Genomic DNA, 20,961 nt, shown 5'->3' with positions numbered 1-20,961 from the left:
TAAATTTGAAGAGGATTTATATTTCAGATCATTGAATTCAACTCGCCAATTATTTTTAAAGGCAAATATGGACCAAAAGGTCAACATCAGCCAACGGTCAACAACTAAGGTGGTATTTATAAAATCCTCAGTTTTCATACAATTGACTTGAAATTTGAAGAGGATTTATATTTCAGGTTATTGAATTCAACCACCAATTATTTTTGAGGTCAACAGAGGCCAAAACGACAACATCGGCCGAATTTCTGAAATTGTCAATTTTCATCCGATTGACTTGAAATTTGAAGAGGATTTGCACATTTGGTCATTGAATTCAACCATCAATTATTTTTGAAATAAAATTTGTTTTGTGGATTTTCAAAGTATTGTGCTCTGCATGACGTTGTCTTCTTGTTTATTTGTCTGTCTGTGTGCAGAATATCTCAAAAAGTTGACGAATCTGGATGAAATTTGGTGGGTAGGTTGGGTGTGTGACGAGGACTAACTGATTCGATTTTGGTGAAGATCCGGATCTGGATACGAGAATTATTTAATTTTGAAAGTGATTCTTCACCATTGAGAGATGGAGCCAAAAACTATATACAGCATGGTATTTCAAAAACGTATTGGGTCAGATATATTCTTGTGGATCAGGCATTATGTGGCAGAAGTATACGCTCTACCGCGTGCCCTTCTAGTTTTTTCTTTTTTGGTTGATTAGAAAAACTTGTATTTTATGTTGTCCATTTTCTTGAATTTCAATTTTTTTTTAATTTGAAAGCTAACCGAACTAATAACATAATTGGACTTGTACCTGAAAATTACTTTCAAGATGGTTGTGGTCACCAAGAGGTTAAACCAGCAGTAGTCAGTCATTTATCTTCCAGTGTATCTCGAGTAGATGTAGTCATTGATTGATACCAATATGTCAATAAAATCTGGCACAAGGTCTGTGCAAGCAGGAAAAAAAATATTCCATTTCAAAAAGTGATCAGTTGGGTTGATCAGACATTGCCACAAGTGTGGAGCAACTTTATTACTTTGGATAAAAACACAAAAGACCTTCCTTGGTTCCTCAGTGCCAAACTTGCTGTCACTGAATCGGATCAAAGTAAATAAATTGACAGGTAGCAGTTTCCCAGAGGCATTTTCCACAGCATGGGAAGCCATATCCAAGGTAGACACCAATCGCGAGGAGGCGGACACCCGCTTGATTCTCCATGCTCTCGAAGAGGTTGAATTAGGATATAAGAGAATCATTGTGAAACGCAGACTCTGACATTCTTCTGATGTTGATCTACTTCCTTGGGGACAAGATTGATGTGGGGATGATAAATGGTACTTCCAAGGATATGAAATGCTATCCCATACATGTCATTGCTCAAAAGTTACCACCTGTTGTTGTTGTTGAGAACATCCTTGGATTTCATGCGCTAACTGTAACTGGCTGTGACACTGTCTCCTCATCTGCTGGTATTGGGAAGAAGACATGTTGGGCAATTTATCTTAAGTATCCAGAGCTACTCAAAGGTGAAGGACGAGATGGTCCACTTGATGATGTGGAACAATTCATTTGCCTTTTATACCATGTACCAAATGTTATTGGTGGATGTGATAAGGAGAGACATGCCATTTTTGAGAAAGGGGAAAAAATCCCTTGAGATGTTCCTCCCAACCAGTGATGCCGAAGAACCACACGTCAAATGAGCAAATTTTCAATCGAATGTGTGGCTGCAGGCAAACAAGACCCAGATGAAGCTGAGCAGTCCAGCAAAAACAAGGGGGTGGGGAGAGATAAACGGTTGTCGAGAGATTGTATGTCCTCATGAGCCATCTGTGCCAAGCCTTTGTCTGTAGCTCAATAGAATACCACTCTCCCCTATGGGCCAGGGCTCCACTTTCCACCCATCTCCCCAGGATGTTGTGGAATCCAAAGCTCTTGACATCATTGGCACATCCCATGTTGAGAAAGAAGCACAAAGCTTGCTGCTTTCATTGCAGACATGTTTATGACCAATCTGTTTTCTATTGCCCATCCTCAGATCTTTGTCAATCTTGTCTTCCTTGCTCCAACCGTTTCCAGTCCCCCTAAGTTGTACACATTCTTTAAGTAACCATCTCATTGTGAAACTGAAAATCCAGGTAACTGCTCAATTCAATTTCTTTCCACCAACCTTCCACTATGTGGAACCTTTTTCAGTCTATTCAAATCCACTGTTCCATCGAGCCCTTCAAGTTGCCGGTGCACCACCACCTCAGATCACACTCAGTCCTTACCCTCATTAATCTTCACCTCCCTCTGCTCTCTCTTCTTTCTCTTGTTCATACCTCTCCTTGTTGCATCCAAATGTTGTCCTATTGTCCCACTGCTTATGCATTGCCTTCTACCATACCGTTTGTTCTATATCTCTATATCTATATCTATATCTATATCTATCTCTATCTCTATCTCTATCTCTATCTCTATCTCTATCTCTATCTCTATCTCTATCTCTATCTCTCTCTCTCTCACCTGAGCTGAGACTTTGTATTTTAAGAAAGTTATAGTGAAATTTGAAGTCTTCGTGTAATAATTTTTTGAAAAGCAAGAGTAAAGTGGAACTTTTGATGACTTCACATTTTGTGAGGATCACATCAGGAAAAAAAACACAGTTAGGTAAGTTGAGAAGTAATAACTTTTCCAAAAGTATTTTATTTGTTCCATTTTATTTTTATGGAAGATAATTATTTATCTCCACAGTCAATTAAAAGGGACGTTTTGAGCCACCAAATAAGTGAACAATCATTCCCCGGTCAGGTTTCTCTCCTTCACGATTTATAGAGGTTTGGTTGTAACTTTACGAGGATAAACCGTTTTAAATAACAAAAGGCAAAGAATTGATGGCATGAAAAGAAATAAAAACAAAATGTTGGTTTTATAAAAAAAAAAATTTTAAGTCGATGAATGTTACTATTCAGGTCCAAAACCGCTCTCTTCGAGACCAGCGTGATCCACATGCTGTTGGAGTCGTTTTGTCAACCACGCACCACCTGACAGTCCCTAAAGAGAGGAGGGGAAGTGAAGCAAGGCTGAGTGAGTAATAAAACAAGTGCAGATGAGAGGACAATTATTTGGAAAAGAGGGGAAAATCTTGCAGTTGTATTCGTACCACAAGGAGAAAACTGTAATCACTTCAATAGAATACACTACCAAAAATAAAACAAAGTTTCCTAAATTTATGAACCTCCTTATTAATATCAGTGGTGGAATAATTTTAATGTCAATTTTTGTAATCTTCTTGTATAATAATAATAATAATAATATACTTATTACCTCCATCACCGAAGGTGGAAGGAGGTTATGTTTTCACCCATGTTTGTTTGTGTTTGTTTGTCTGCACGAAATCTCAAAAAGTTATGGACGGATTCGCACGAAACTTGGTGGACACCAAGTGTGTGACAAGGAAGAATTGAACTATTTTGGATGAAAATCCGAATCTGGATCTGATAATTTTTGAAGTGATTCTTCACCATTTCAAAAAGTGATCAGTGGTGGAGATCAGACATTGCCACAAGCGTGGAACAACTTTATTACTTTGGATAAAAACACGGAAGATCTTCCTTGGCTCCTCGGTGCCAAACTTGCTGTCACTGAACCGGATCAAAGTAAATAAATTGTGACAGGAAGCAGTTTCCCAGAGGAATTTTCCACAGCATGGGAAGCCATATCCAAGGTAGACACCAATTGCGAGGAGGCGGACACCCGCTTGATTCTCCATGCTCTAGAAGAGGTTGAATTAGGGATCACACCTCAGAGAGTGCTGCAATCCCGATATCCAAACGCTTGTGCTCAGGTGATAACAGAGACAGGTGATCATCCTCTCTTAGGGATAGGACATTCCAGGCAGCCACCCGAAGGGACCTCCTCAGGTTAACCCAAGGAGTCCGCCGCCCTCTGGTGGACGACACCTCCTCACGACCCTGACAAACACTACCATAATCCAACCTGGGAGGGTTATCCCGTGTTTTTCCTCCTATCTTCAAAGATTGGGGGTTCCGAAGGCTTTACCCCAATCCCATCATCCGGTGAGCTGCCCTGTGAAGGGAAGCTGCACAGGAGGTACCACCACGGAGTGGGTTTTCAGTTTTCTTTGCATCTTTAGTGCGTTTTGTGGAGTGGGGGTTTTACGGTGGCTGGAGTGTAAATCCTGCCACCAACCTCCTAAAAAAAGGTAATCCAACTGCAGGAGGATGTCTGTAGACAGTTGGGCACTAGATATGGATGGCCATTGGCTCACAAGGAGCTCCTCCGCCCTTTGACAGGTTTTGTTTTTAATCCTGCTGGGTGTCCATATCCAAACACCCTCCTCACAAAAAAAAACCTGGTCGGGGAGACGGTTTAGTGGCCGACAACCCGACCATGAAACAGGTTAGTGCAGGTTTACATGGCAAGCCACAGATCTAATCTGGCTTCACCCGACACCATTGATAAATCGTGCCAAAAACTTTATCAATTACATGACGTCACCGCTATTTTTACAAAACAATCACGAAATGACAGAATATCATGAGATTGTGAACCAAATGCGTTTATATTTACTTTTAACATTGTTCTTAATGAACATATATATAGATAATCGAATAAAAAATCGAATATAGATAGAATTTTCAAAGAGGGAATCTATGACGTCACAATCAGCAGCGTTCGGCGGCAAACCGACGGCCGGGTCCAATTTGGAGTGCTTTACTTTACTAAGTCCATGAGTTCAGGACGTTTGTTCAACTCAGGATTTACGACTTTTATCCTGCCACGTTGTTCATCTGTTGATGGAGGTTATATAGAAATGATGGATATGTCAAATCGTTTGTGTTACTCATCCGACACTATGTGTCAAGGCCAACAATGTAAAGCGACCGGTCTCAAACGCCACCATGGGCACCCAGACACGCCACGAATATGAACTGAGCTGTTGAATGCGGCGCAAAACATCCAAAGAAACTACCGTAACCGAGTATTGTGATCCGTCCCGTCCCCCATACCCGTCGTAGACGGGTATCTGCTCGTGTTGTTAACAATGATAAGAAAGGGGGAAGAAATTGTGAATTTAATGTTCTGTCGTTATTTACTTTTAACATTGTTCTTCGCGAACAGGAACAACGCAGGAATGTTTTAAGCATTCTGGTATTCACCTTCGTGCTCCTGTCATTTTTAGAGTTTGGACTATGATTTGTGCCTTGTCCAATTCACATGTTTTATGCCAATAGGAAAAGTATGTGATGCACCCTTTTTGAATTGAATTGCCAGTGGATGTTTCATGTGGATATCAATTCAAAAATTACGCAGTGCTTGGAGGGGTGGGGTGGGGGTGGTATATGTCCAAACGTTATGGAGTGTAACGCTCGGTGGGGATGTTTCCAGGCCATTACATCATGCTATCAAGCAATGAGTACTTTGTTTCTTGCACCCTTTAATGACACAAGTATTTAATGACACAACAGGGGGAAAAGTGGTTATCTACATCAGCGAATACCTGGCACAAGGACTACTTCATTGTTTGGGTGGGTGGGGGTTGCCTTCAAGCATAATGTAACATCTAAATCTGGTGTTGACTTAGTGGTTAGGGTGGCAAGGTTAAGATATTCAGGTCTTGAATTTGAGCCCGTCGGTCGTTGAATTAACATCAGGTGTTTATAGTGTAGTAGATAGTGAAAAAATCGTGCAAATGATGATACAAGCATCAAATTTGGCATTTCTGTTCTGCAGGGCTTTCTGATCAAATCTGCCCAACTGGCCATTTGAAAATCCAAATTTTGAAAAATTTGGATTTTCAAATGGCCAATCAGGCAGATTTGATTAGAATCCCCTGGAGAACAAATGTGCCAAATTTGATGCTTGTATCATCATTTGCACAATTCCTCTAAAAAATTGCTGTTATCTGCCCCACTCGGTTGACTCAGCCTGTCATCCTTCCGAGGTCGGCAAAATGGGTACCAATGTACTGCACTGGTAATAGAGGGCACAGCATCAGCGGTGCAGCCACGCCCCCTGAAAATTATGCAACCGCCAGCCACAGGCTGCACACGATAGCCATGTAACATTTTACGGGGTGTTACAAGGTGGTGAATGTGTCAGAGGTTAGCAAAAATAGCATTACGTAATTTTTGAACACCAAAAAGAATTAAATTAAATGAAATGATGGGCTGAATGGCCTCCTCCTACGCCATAGTTTCTTCTGTAATGGTGCTAAGAATGTGAAGAAAGGGGGAGGGGAGTACAGAGAGTTGGGGGGGAGGGGAGGATGGATGTGATGGGGGGGGCAGAGAGTTTGAAGATTGAGGTTGAGTCACTTGGGGACTGGGGAGGTTGAGAACTTGAAGAAGAAAGGGGGAGGGGAGCACAGAGATGGGATAGAGAGTTGGAGTGGGAATTGGGAGAGGGTGAGAGTGGTTGAGGACTTGGGGTTGGGAGGTGGGGTTGTGGACTTCAGGTTGGGGTGCGAGGATAGAGAGTCGGGTGGGGGTGGCAGTTAGGGGATTGTGTTGCGAGAGGGGGTTGAGACTTTGCGGGGCAGAGGTTGAGGACTTGGGGTTGAGAGGCGGGGTTGTGGGCTTGGGAACTCGAAGAACTGGACAATTCATAGAACTGCAAATCAAATGAGCCTGAAGAGTATTAAAAGCAGGTATTAAGGGACCGCCTCAGGTTAAGGGAACCTCAGGTTCCTGTTAACAAGAGGAAGAAGACAATCAAAGACTTACGTCCATGGCATGGTGCACCCAGTTGAGCATTTTGTCTATTCGGCTGTAGACCCCAGGGTACTCTGGTAGACCACAGCCTTGTCCCCAGCTTGTCACCCCAACCACTCGCCACACGCCCTCGGCTTCCTGGCACACTAATGGCCCACCACTGTCACCCTGGAACATGAAACACCAAAGGATGAAATCTGTTATCTCATATCAGCACAGGCTGCCAGTATCAGGCCAGTAATTCTCACCTAAAATCATCACCCACCTGGCAAGAGTCCACACCTCCATGAGGCTGTCCAGCACAGAACATCCTGTCGGTGAGGCGTTGTCTGTATACTTCCTTTCTACGGCAATGGCTATCTTGCAACACTTGCACCCTGGCCTCTCGTGCTCGCCAAGGAAGCACTAGGGCTAAAGGACAAGGACAGATAACGATAAAGAGCAGCAGCCAATCCTTGTCGAAGACACCCTCGTTCCTTTTACACACTAATGTTTTTACTCATTTGAAAAAAAAAACTCTTTAAAAGGCAAACCACATGAAACTTGTGAAACTTTCCGAGTTCCACAAAGGAAAGTGATTGATCTGATAAATAAATGAAATGTAGAATGATTATGTGCTAAAGATTGGATAGATTTTTTGAGAAGCTTCCAGGCTTCCAATTATATGTTTTTGCATGCAAGGCCATCTTGGGTGTGATGGTCGACTTAAGTGGTTGTAATTTCTGTGTGATAAAGGTGGAGAGGCATGACCAGAGGACAAAGTTCAGAGCAGAGCAGCGAGTTTCATCTCAGAGAGGACAGAAATACAACATTATCAAAGAATGTCCAATGCCAACCCGACCTCACTCAATAAAATATTGAGGTGCTCTCTACAGGGTGGCCTGAAAGTCTCCGAACCCCTCCCTGGACATCAATCTTTTTAATCCACTCCCAAGTCCCTGCACAACAAGCAAGAGACTTAAGGTGCATTTTTCTTGGCCTTAATTCCACCAGCCCAAAATACCATCGCGAATCCTGGGGGTCACAGGGAACCCGGTCCGTTTGACCTTCGCAGCTGTCATGTGTTGTTTCCAGAGATCCCAAAGGACCTTCCACATTATTGAGCCATGAGGAAGACTCCAAATGATTTATCCTTCTCTACAATCCCTACAGATGAACAATCAATCTCATACTATGGATGCATCTGATTCACTAGTCAGAGGACTTCCCAGATTGAAAAATGTGTGTGTATGTATGTATGTATATATATATATATATATATATATATATATATATATATATATATATATATATATATATATATATATATATATATATATATATATACATATATATATATATATATACACATATACACACACACATACACACAGACACAGACACACACACACACACACACACACACACACACACACACACACACACACACACACACACACACACACACACACACACAGAAATCGAAACATGAGTGTGATGAGCACTCCGTTGATACCCGTTGGACAATAGTCCACACCAAAGGGTCGCCTCCAACACAGAGGCTTCAGCCCGGTGACTGTCAAAGAGACAAAGATTACCTGGTCATCATCAGTTAACCATCAAACGAAACCACCGATCCAGATTTCAGGCTTATTTTCCCTCATCAGGATGGTACACCGATAAAAATCTGACCAACGATGACCACATTTGTCGTTTATACATCAGTCGCACCTCCTGACTGTGATGGTGAGCATCGCCGCGGATTATGTCTCACACGGTAAAACCGCATAATCCGCACAGAGCAACCATCCGTCTGCCATCCAGAAAATTGTTCCTGCATAATGCAAACCGTCTCTCAACATGTTTCGACTTCCTCTTCCACACGTGTGGTTCTCGTTATTGTAGCATAATTCACTACTCTTCTTTTTCTTCTTAAAAACACTTGTCAATTCAACCTCTCCTTCATCCCACATCTAAAAAGTCCCACTGTTAGAACGTTTCTTTTCTCCATTCTCTTAATTCTCCTTTATTGCATCCTCCGTGTAATGTCTTTAATCCTATCTCTGACTTTACAAAATTTAAATCGCAGTTTGCAATGTATGTTCGTGTTTCATCAATCGTCCTTTTTTTTTTTTTTTCCAACTTCAGTGCCAATTCATCCAACCTCCTTTAATCTACCTCCTCCTCACCCCTAACCTGTTATACCTCTCCTTTCCCCTCCTATCTTGCCCCTCATCCTACCTCCGCTCTTGGTACCTCTTCACTGTCTTCTCATTCAGCATCAGCTCTTCCTCTGTTGTCCCAAAGTGTGCGGTGTTCTAATATCTGTGGGTTCCATTCTAACCTAACAGATATCCCACTCTCTCAATCAGTCCACTCGTCAACACCACAAATAGGCTCCTTCCTTCCTTTCACTCCTCCACCTCTTCCTAACCCCTCAAATCTTGTACCTTCCCTTGCCTGCTCCTTTCTTCACCAGACCACCACCACGTCTCATCCTTCCCCTCTCCACACCTCTCCCATCGCCCTCCTGCACCTTGGCAATGCCTGCTCTTATCATCTCCCCTCCCTCTCCAAGTAACCTTCACACTCTTCCCCCTCCAAGCTTCCCTCTCACCTTTCTCAAAAACTCCACCTCCACCTCCATTTCTCCCTCAACTCTCCCATCTCACCCTTTTCCCTCCAATCTTCCCCTCACCCCCCGTCAAAGTTTCCCCCCACTCACATCCACAAAGCTGCCTCCTTCCCCTGCCCTCTCTCTCTTCCATCTCATCACCACTCCACCTCCTCCAATCTTCAACTGTCTTCTACCTCCTCTCTTATTACTCCCCGCTATACCTCAACCCATCACCACCGAGCCTTCTCTCCTCCTCACGCGGCCCTCTCCCCGAGCTCTTCTCCAATCCCCCACACCCTTTCAACAACTCTCTGACCACCCCCTCCTCCCTTGTCCGACCCTGCCCCTCCCCTTCCCTGCACCCAAAGTTTCCTCCCCCCCCTCCTTCCTTAACAGTGTGGACCTCAAACATCCGGGACCTTTGCTCAAACTTCACAGATCTTTCGGCACAGGTTGCCACTGACAAACCAGACATAATCTACTTCACAGAAACTTTCCTCCTTCAAGACGTCTCTGACTCCCGAGTATCTCTCCCTGGTTACTCCCTCCTCCAGTATGACAGACTTGAGCCTCGTCCTAGTGGCAGAGTTGCTCTCATTATCAAACAAACACTCTATTCCTCACTTTCCATGAACTGCCCTCACTCCCCCATACCCCCAGGAATTCCTCTGGCTACGGCTTCCCCTCCACTCCCACCTCACATTCATATGTGTGTTGTACCGTCCACCAAACAGTGATGACTCCATTTACATCTCGCTCTCAAAAAACATGGACCAACTTCTACCCTCTCATCCGAACTCTCTCTTCCTCATATGTGGTGACTTCAATTGTCATCATGCCAGTTGGCTAGGTGTGGGTACCTCTCTCACCTGTCATGGCAGTTCAACAAAAGACGTCTGTGACTCAATGGGACTGACTCAATCTGTCAACTTCCCAACCTGGATCTCAACCAACTGCACTCCATCTCTTCTGGATCTGATTTTGACCAATTTCCCTGACAATATCTGCTGTTCCTCCGCTCCAATTGGTTCATCTGACCACATCCTTGTCAAAGTGGACATCTCTCTGGCCGTTATTAGAGAACAACCTCAGCACCGTCGAGTCTGGCATTTCACTCAAGCCGACTGGCAGGGGGGTCTCCAAGCAGCCATCAAACTTATAGACTGGTTTCCTATCGCTACTTTCTCCAACATCAACTCATCCTGGGAATTCTTTCAAAGAAACCTGCTCTCTCTCATGCACAGATTTATCCCCTCTCGTCTTCAGTTGTCCTCCCCTTCCTCCCGCCCATGGTTCACTGAAGCTTGTGGCGAGGAAAATGTCCTGAAACAACTTGCCTTTGCCTCATGGAAAGCAAACCCAATTGAGGGTAATCTCAGTTCCTTCACAAAGCTCAGAACAAGTGTGTATCTTCCCTCAGGAGAGCGAGAAAACAACTTTCTTATCTCAAGTCTGAACTCTCAAGCCTGTCTCCCACCTCCAAATCCTTGTGGCATCTAGTTAAGTCTGTTTCTGGTGTATGTTCCCCCTCCATCCCGTCCCTTAGCTCAAATGGCCGCACTGCTGATACCGCACGTGAAAATTGCTGAATGCCTAAACTCCGTGTTTGCTTCTAAATCTTGTATCACAAACCCATCACTTTCTGTAATGACCTTACCCAGTCGCACCCAGCTGTTCCTTGACTCTGTATCCTTTTCTCCTGACAAGGTGGAGAGCTTGCTGTCAAACCTCGACTCAGATTCTGCAACCGGTTCAGACGGCATCAGCCCTCATGTCCTAAAAACCTGCTCCTCTGCTCTTGCTCACCCTTTCTCTGTTCTATTCACCCTCTCATTTGCTCAAGGTCATCTGCCATCTGCTTGGAAATCAGCAAACATTACCACCCTGCATAAAAAGGTGCAAAAACAGATCCTTGCAACTACAGACCAATCAGCCTTCTCCCAATCATCAGCAAGGTTCTGGAATCCATCCCTCTCCCTTCCACAGATCTCCTCATGTCTTTGTTCCCCACTGTTTTGTCCTTCCCTCTCTTGCCCCTCTTATCTCCTGCTCCACTGTTTACGTTCTGTGTGTTAGCTCTCATACGAGCCTCGACATTGTATACAAAATAAATAAATAAAGCTACCTACAAGTCATGTCAATATCCCCATCCCCCCTTATCTCCAACGCCTCGAGGTGACCAATTCCAATTTAAACCTATCCACCTCTTGCACTGCCACTACCTTTCTCGGGAGACTATTCCACGCATTTCTCACTCTCCGACTGAAAGACCCCTGCCTAAAAACTGTCCTAACTCACATCTTCTTTACCCTCAAGCTATGGCTTCCGGCACTAACACCGTCCACTTTGCTGAAAAACTCCACTGCGCCTATCTTGTCCACACACTTCATTTTCTTAAACATCTCAATCAGATCCTTCTCCTGGATGAGCTGCCTTTCAAGGCTAATGAGCCCCATCTGCCAGAAGCAACTGGTTTTAAGGGTCAGTGATTCGCCTTCCACCTCTACACCAGTTCGTCAGAACAACCCCACCATGAGAAGGCTGGTGCAAGGCTAAACTGACAGAGGCTGTTTGAGATGCTGAGCCATTGGAGTATTTTATACACCTTGACAGCTTATCCTCAATGTCACTCCATGGGGGGAGGGGGGGCATGGGGTCCATTCCCCCAGTAAATCATTTGAATCTTGAATTCTTCGAATGTATTCTCGGCACAGAGCAAATTTCTTAAACATTCAACAAAAAAGCAAAACACACAAGACGCACAAAGGGAATATGATACGGTTTTATATCCTTGCTGTGAGTCTCGTTGTAGCAGCTCTTTCATTTTCTTTATGGAAGGATGGAGAATTTCTGTCTTGGTGAGGGTGGGAAACCCCAGAAGTGTGTGAGAGAGCACATCCTATAGCACATCTGGTCAGGGTATAAGTTGAACCTTCTCTGCCATTCGACCCAATCCCATCCATTTTCCTCTCATCACTCACATGCCTCGTTCTCCGTTCCCCAACCACTGATCCAGCAGTTCATGCCGGGTTGTAGCACCCAGCCTGGTGGAGGTAAGCACACCGGAGCCATGGCATCTGGGTTTTAGAGGTTGAACAGTTGAGACAAAGGGATTGGTGTCAGCAATAATTACAAACCACCACCATAAATGAAGGGTTTATGTTTTTTATAGGATGGTCATCATTGTGTACCATGCCCTCTGCAGAGTGTTGGTGATGCCAATCTAGGCTACAACACTGGTCGGGTCGCTACTCTGACTCAGGATGTTAGGACAGGAATTTGGAATTTGGATTTGGTGCCGGTGTTGACGCATCTGCCCTCCACGAAGGCCACCGTGGGATCTTTAACATCCAATTAATGCCGGCAGACAGCCCCTTCCATTTAACACCAATACGGGTGATGGCACACACATCGATGAATCACCCTACATATGAAACACTGGGATGACAGTTTATAGCTGGGTCGGGATTCAAACCCAGCCTACTTCGAGGCGAGTTTGCATCCCCCCAGGCCATCCTGCCAGTCCCACATTGGATCAATAATGCCAATTCCAATGGTTGTAATTTTGGGGTGACAATATTGTTGGGGCAGAGGTGACGGGTCAAAAGATATTGAAATTGATTGGTCCCATTCCTTAAACTAAAACATATACAGTATTTAAATTCTGAGTGTGCGTGCGTGCGTGCGTGCGTGCGTGCGTGCGTGCGTGCGTGCGTGCGTGCGTGCGTGCGTGCGTGCGTGCGTGCGTGCGTGCGTGCGTGCGTGTGTGTGTGTGTTAATAAAATATTATCTCTCACAATTTATTTCATCATTTTGCATCAGATATGCCTGACCAAATATATTTTCAAATCATTGATTGCATTAATTCTAAAGTATCTTTCCAACAACTAAATAGGAAAATAACTCTTCAATAGTTACTATATATATATATATATATATATATATATATATATATATATATATATATATATATATATATATATATATATATATATATTGTTGTCGAGGATCTGGGGTTCAAGGCTTGCCACGAGGGGAAGCACTTGGGTCCCTCCCGAACGTCCGGTCCCGAGGCCGCTGGGCACAGATAACTCCATGCACCGGCAGGTTGCTAAGAAACCACGAACGCAGATTAGCACGGCCAATCCAGGCAGGGTTACACTACTTTGCGTGATACCTTACCGGTGGATGGTCAACTAGTTGGAGTCATGTGCCCTCAGCGCACACTCAGATTACTGCCGAGCGTTACAGTGAGTGTGCGCTGGCTAACAAAGCAAATTATTGGGGTAAAATGTCCCGTCGAACCTTACTTGAGCATTACATCAGACCAATAATAGAAACAACAACCGAGACAGATTGGAAATCGCAACAAACAATTATTTATTACAAACACACAAGTGAGCAACCATTTAAAAGCAAGAATTTATAAGCAAGAAAGCAAAAAGGCACGTAAGGGCAGATTTATCCATAACACGTATTCTTCTTCAATCTTACTTAAACAAAAGACTTGGCCATCATTCACTCGGGGGTGAAGAATAAAACAAGAAGGACTTAAAAAAAAAAAAAGTAATGAATGGAGATAAGGAAAGTAGTCTTTCCTTGTCTCCCTCGTCTCACACAAATATGCAGGAGAATACAGAGGAAAATGGATGGGGAAGATGGGCAATGGCGATGACACACAATGGGGACACGCAGTCGTGTCCATGAGGTGCTCAGACCCAGGAGGTGAGTCCTGTCCGGCATCCCACATATGTAAGCCAGATGTGCGACTCACCATCCAGTGCTTCAGTTTCTTTCTCCTCAAACCCCCATCGATGAGGTGCCACCGTTCACCCTCCTCATCCTTCATGGCAGACAGGATAAAGAGGGCAGGATGACGCTCGTGGAAGGAGTGTTCTTTTCTTACAGAAGCTTGACACCAACTCCTCGTGAAAGCTTCCTTCCTTTAACCTCACACGCTTTTGTTCCTTCCATCACGAGCCCTCTCTTCTGCTTTCTGCCTTTTGCTTCTGTCAGCCATTCTGCTTTCTGAGCCATCTGCTCAAGAGTGCATTTTGTCGTTGCTTGCGCGAGCGTGTCCCTTGCCCTTCTGTCTTTATGCTTCTTATTCACATCAGCCTTCTTCTCTTCTCCTCCCACAAGACTTCTCCCCCTTCCATTGGTCCGCAGCCGATGGAGGAGGTGCACAGCGTCACTTGTAGAAATTGCCACGCCATCCTGAGGGAACTTTCAACGAAGCCCCAGCCCCGTCCTCTACATGCCAAAAGCCTTGACGAGAGCCCCCAGCTCCCTCCCCGCATGTGCAAAACGCCCACTCACACTGTTCTGCACTGTAGCACGCCTGCGAGAAGCACCTCACCTCGTAGGCCACAACAAGCACCGAGCGTCATGAACTTGAACGTGAGAGCACCCGATGGGTTATTAAGCAATGAGTAGATGGAGGGAATACGGAAAGGAATTCCCCGAACTGAGGGATGACCGAATGGCCACGGGATTGAAGGTAAGACCGATGGGGTGAAGGAGGGAATGTTGAAAGGATGTTTAATGGAGGGGAGGTTATTGGTGGACCGTTGAAACTGGCTGATGGTGTAAAGGATGGATGATTGAAAGAAAGTAAGAGAGGGATTGATTGAACAGAACGATGGTTGAAAGTAACAGAGGGGGAGGGGGAGACATTATAATGGAGACATTTCAGAATTGGATCCGACTAATGCACACAATATCCAGGTCCTCAGACAGTTATTTCCATAAATGAATGCTCAGAAAAGACCCATCCCCTTATTTGGTGGAATTCTAACTCCTCGATGCATTGGAGAAGGGTAGAGAACAGGTTCCATTTCTTTCCGAGGGGACAACCTTTTTCTCTTTCCGACACGTTCATGACATGATTTCATGTCAGTTTTAATTTCTGCATGAGCGATAGTCACCGTGCATACACCTGATAAGACAGCCGTTAGCCCAACGGATACTCGTCTATTCCCTTTCCATCAAGACACATTGGCTTGGAAATATAGGATCTACTCGTATTTACACATTTTATTTTGGTTATCATTTTCACATTGGACTTACAGGACATTTGAGTCATTAATCACACCGCAAGCTTTTCCCGAACAGTTCGTTCTGACGATCGAACATGGCTGTGGTCTCGGATCGTTTACGTCAGGCACCCACCTTTTTTCCATCAACGATTAACAACCCACCTTTTTCCATCGGCTCCATGGAGCCACTGAACTTTTTCCACCAGCTCTTCTTCATATCGGGCTAAACAATCAGGTGATTGCCCATTAACGTTCTGTGAGCGCTTCATGTTTAGGCTCATTTGTTCCTGCAAATCGCTGCTTTCTGGTGTTCGTCCAGTGCCCTGGACATGGCATCATAAGCCAGGCCTGTGCTAATTGGGAGTTGCATCTCATTTGATGGTCAGGAGCGAATGAGCGTGACAATGGATGGTTGGAGATCTCATGCTGGAATGCGTCAATGTCATGTTTGAGGCTCCGCCCACAAAGGTCGCCTGTAAAGGGATGGCAAACTGCTTTGATGACAGTTGGTGAGAGATCCTGATGACAGTTGGTGAGAGATCCTGATGACAGTTGCAACGGCAGTTGGTTGACAGCTCCTGACATTTGGTGACAGCAGCAATAGCGGTTGGTGATAGTTGGACTTTTCCTGCTGGTTCTGCTCGGTATCTGGTTCTTGACGCTCCTTGTTCCTGGGAATGACGACGTGACATCGATTGGTATTCGAGCCTGTTTGCGGGTGGGTGCACGGCGAGGCAAAGAGCTAACAACAGGAATGAGCCAAGCTGTGGAGAGCTCATTCAAAGAGGCAGACCAAGCCATGCTTACACATTTTGTGTTATTCTAAAAGACACACTTCTGCCCTAGTAGGCCGAGACCAGATTTCTTTTCCCCCTGAATGGTCTGATGAGTACCCATGTCTCGTGTTTAATTGTCAAGTTTTTGGTCGTTGTGATAAGCATCTGCTCTTTGTCCATTTTTCTATAAATGTTTGTTGAATTCTTTATTTCATTGAGATTATTTTGTCGAATGAACATTTGATTTGAATTCATCCATTTAATCGACAAGGAAATAAAAAGTCCTTCAGTTTATTCATTTTTCTTGGTAATAATAAATTCCTCGTTGACGTTTCAACCTGTCAGTGATTGTCATTTCCTTCCAATGATCCAGCATTTTCCGAACCTAGATAGACTGGGAGATTATAATTCCCAAACTAATTAACCTGTGATAGTCGGTGTGCACCAGCAGTAAATGCTCTGCCGCATTACTTAAGATCTAATCAAGATAAGATTGGTGCATCGCTGAGGGTGCGTTCCGCAGTCCGGAGGCCACATGACCTCTAGTTAAAGGGAAAATTAGACGGTGGACACTGGAACTCGTGGTTAACTGATTGGCATTCGTGGTTGTTAAGCAACCCATCGCACCACGAAGTTAATTGTGAACGGTGGCTCCAGGTCCGGTTCTTCAGAGGATAAACAGAGATTAACCCCCTCATAATACACTCGGTTCTCATGGCTGTATATGTATATATATATATATATATATATATATATATATATATATATATATATATATATATATATATATATATATATATATATATATATATATATATATATATATCTTCTTCTTCTTTTGGCTGCTCCCGTTAGGGGTCGCCACAGCGGATCATCCGTGTGATCCGCATAGTGATTTGGCACATGTTTTACGCCGGATGCCCTTCCTGACGCAACCCTGGTCGCCTCTTACGACACAGGGATAATATATATATATATATATATATATATATATATATACATATATACATATATATACATATATATACATACATATACATACATATATATATATATATATACATATATATACATATATATACATACATATAGATACATATATATATATATATACATATATATACATATATATACATATATATATATATACATATATATACATATATATACATATATATATATACATATATACATATATATATATACATATATATACATATATATATAAATATATATACATATATATATATATACATATATATACATATATATATGTATATATATATATATATATGTATATATATATATATATATATATACATATATATATATATATATATATATATATATATATATATATATATATATATATATATATATATATATATATACATATATATATACTACCGGTGAAAAGTTTTAGAACATCCCCATTTTTCCAGTTTTTACTGAAATTTAAGCAGTTAAATGTTTCAATGGACTCTGAAATTGAAGCATAGAACAAATAAACAATTACAGATAAAAAAATAAATCATGGAATCGTTTTGTTGAACAAAATTTAATCTAAATTTTGGACTCATCAAAGTAGCCACCTTTTGCAGATATAACAGCCGAACATACTTGTGGCATTCTTTCTCCAATGGAAATCAAATATTGTTTGGAATGGAAATCAAATATTGGAAAGTTCTTCCCAACACTGTTGCAGAAGTTCCCACAAATGTGTTGCACTTGTAGGTTGCTTTGTTTTCACCCTTCTGTCCAGGTCATCCCAAACCAGCTCGATGGGATTTAAGTCTGGAGACCATACTGGCCATTCCATGATTTGAAGCCGACCATCTTGTTCTTTTCTTCTAAGGTACTTTTGACATAGCCTGGAGGTATGTTTTGGGTCATTATCTTGCTGTCGGATGAACCCCTGACCAACTAGACGTAGACCAGAGGGTATTGCATGGCGCTGCAAAATGCTGTGGTAGCCCTTTTGGTTCAGGGTGCCAGTCACTCTGTGCAAGTCACCGACTCTGGATCCAGCAAAAGCACCCCAGACCATCACGCTTCCTCCTCCATGTTTGACAGTTGGTGTCACACACTGAGGAACCATCCTTTCGCCCACTCTCTGGCGTACAAAAACCCGACGTGATGAACTTAAGATTTCAAATTTTGATTCATCGGTTTATAAGACCTTCCAGTTTTCAGTTGTCCACTGGTGGTGCTTCATGGCCCAGGCAAGCCTCTTTTTCTTATTTTGCCATCTCAGCAATGGCTTTCTTACTGCCACTCGACCTGTCAAACCTGCAGTTCGAAGTCTTCTCTTCACAGTTGAAACTGAGACTTCTTTACTTCAACCAGTGTTAAGCTGTGCTTGAAGCTGCTGTCCTGTGAGCCGCCTATCACACAAGCTGTTGACTCTCAGAAACTTGTCTTCTGATTGTGTTGTGGCTTTAGGTCTGCCAGACCTCTTCCTGTCAAAGTGTCCTCCAGTTTCCAAGTGCCCTTTGATGGTGTAGGGAACTATACTCACTGACACCTTGGTTCTTTACAATTTCTCCAAAGGAAAGACCTTCACTTTTAAGGGTTAGGATAGTTTGTCTGTCTTCCTTTGTTTACTGTCTTTTTCTCACCATTATGATAGCAATATACTACTTCCTACAGTGCAATATTGTCCAAATAATGCTTCAGAGGGTGTAGCAACACAGTCTGTTCAAGCACTGCTTTTATACAGACAGAGGGTTTGTAACTAATCAACAAAAGTTGGGACACCTGAAGGAATTGTTTGCATTAACTTTCAAGGCTTAATTTACTTCCATTGCTGCAGAACAGCTGCAGTTGCTAACCCATTACTTGTTCCCTGAAAAGAGCCTTTTTTAACAACTCTGAAATTTACATTATTTTTCAGTTTTTGGGAACCTAAACTTTTTTCTTTTTTTTTTTTAACCTCAAGCAGTTTATGCTTAGCTTTGTCCAATTTCAGGTTATTCACTGGACTTGAACTGCTTCAATTTCAATAAAAACTGAAAAAATGGGGGTGTTCTAAAACTTTTGACCAGTAGTGTATACAGTATATATGATCGAGAAAGGGGTGGGATGAGGAGGGGAGATTTGTGGGGAGGAGAAAGGAGAGGAGAGAGAATTTGAATTTGCCGCAATGGAAAACTTTTCTCACCAATATATTTGGAGCAGGAAGAAAAGAAGAGAGAAAACCCACCAGTCAAATTGAGTGGTTGTGCAAGTTGAACTAGTGCCAAGTCAAAATCTTTGCTGCTTGGGCGATATAAAGGGTGGCACAGGATTCGCGAAACCTTAAACCGAGGGTTTCCAGACCGCCTGGACAAAGTTCCTGCCATGACAGACCACAGCCGTACATCACTGTGCCTGAAAATATAAGAGACAAAGAAAGTAGTCAGTGAAAATGTAACCTTGGCCATCGAATGACAATTGGCATTCCTTTAACACGTGACGTGCCTTTCAATCGGATATTTTAATAAATGTTAAGATCTCTGTTGTATGCTCTGAAAGTACAAAATTAGAAGGACCACACACACCTTTGCTATATGTGGCACGAGCTGAGTGTGCTATTTTTCATTATGAGTCAGTTCTCAGATGCATCATTGAAGCCTTATGATCCTCAAAGCCTTCCTTATCTTCATGACAAGATTTTGTAAAACTTTTTAATCCCATTTTAGAGAACCTAAGCTACATCAGTAACTCACCATTCTCCTTCAGATATAGAATGCAACATCCCTTACACATAGATGGAAACATTACACCAAAGCCGGAGCCAGCTGACCATGTGTCCGACCAACACTGTGATCGTTAAACAAAAACCGACAGAATATTTCACTATTCATTTCAGATTCTTTCACAAGGTTGTTACTTGGATTTTTTTTTGTGAGGAGCACAGTTGATAACTCCAAAGGTCTCCATGCATCCATCCATTGGGATCATACTCTGCGCAGAGCGTTGGTGCTGCCTAAGCAGTCTCCTAGGCTATTGGGCACAATCCTGGACGGGTCACCACTCCGACACAGGATACCAGCAAGCTGGCACTCATCTTGCCGACCTCGGAAGGATGACAGGCAGAGTCAACCCCACCTGGTATTAATTCAACAGCCGAGTGAGATTTGAACTCAAGATCCTCGGATCCCAAGCGCACCACCCTAACCATTAAGCCAACACCAGGTATTAGAGGCCTCCAAGTGTAATTAAATCATTCATTTACTCTACAGCAGGCTAGCTCCAGCAGATAATGCCACTTTGCCTTGTATAATAACCATTGCCTGTGCATCTCCCTTTATCCTTTACCTTGAAGTAGCAGTAATATCATGGTGATGCCTGTGTGTAGTCACCGTTTGAAGCAGTGAGCGGCAGTAAGAAGCCAGTTTTCAGTGAGAAGAGATCCACCGCAACGATGACTGCCAGCCCAGTGCAGGCTAAGGAGCCAAGGCCAGCGGCCAGGCCTAGCTACAGATCCTCCAACTACACGTGAAGCTGGTCCCCACGGTAAACCACATGCTTCAAAGGAATGGAAAGAAACAACAGGTGAATGATGAGATGAAGAATGTTGTTTATGTTGGTATCATACATGTAAGTTTTGGAACAGATGACAAAGTGTTGACAATGGTTTTAAAATCAGTCACACGCTGGAGCGGGTTGCTTGGGTAAATGCAAGGGGATTCATCGAAGGTAATTGGAGTATGGCCCTCGAGTCCCCTGACAATCGAGTGTGTGACGGTTACGTCTCACCTGCAAATACCTCCTTCTGTCTGAATATGGTGACAAGCTAGGTGACCAGATATGCGTGCGATCAAATTTTTTACTTTTTGGATGCTTTGTCGAGGCTCTTATAAGAGCT

General features: G+C 43.2%; 1 protein-coding gene across 1 annotated transcript in view; it reads right to left on the bottom strand.

Moving 5' to 3' along the window:
• Positions 1 to 2,458: 2,458 nt before the first annotated feature.
• Positions 2,459 to 20,961, bottom strand: part of LOC147024264 (transmembrane protease serine 6-like) — a 34,248-nt gene continuing 15,745 nt past the window's right edge. The window contains exons 2-7 of the mRNA XM_085884037.1: positions 20,456 to 20,621; positions 19,315 to 19,481; positions 12,280 to 12,375; positions 6,968 to 7,113; positions 6,715 to 6,870; positions 2,459 to 3,019 (exon numbers count right to left, since the gene is read on the bottom strand). Coding sequence (XP_085740163.1) covers positions 2,930 to 3,019; positions 6,715 to 6,870; positions 6,968 to 7,113; positions 12,280 to 12,375; positions 19,315 to 19,481; positions 20,456 to 20,621 — 821 coding nt within the window. The 3' untranslated portion in view covers positions 2,459 to 2,929. The remainder of the gene's footprint in view (positions 3,020 to 6,714; positions 6,871 to 6,967; positions 7,114 to 12,279; positions 12,376 to 19,314; positions 19,482 to 20,455; positions 20,622 to 20,961) is intronic.

Source organism: Eptatretus burgeri, chromosome 6, assembly GCF_056783735.1.
Source record: "Eptatretus burgeri isolate ZD-2024b chromosome 6, Ebu_testis_v1, whole genome shotgun sequence".
In the NCBI taxonomy this organism is placed as follows: domain Eukaryota; kingdom Metazoa; phylum Chordata; class Myxini; order Myxiniformes; family Myxinidae; genus Eptatretus; species Eptatretus burgeri.
Note: the sequence above shows the minus strand (reverse complement) of the source record. Positions and strands in the feature narration are given on the sequence as shown.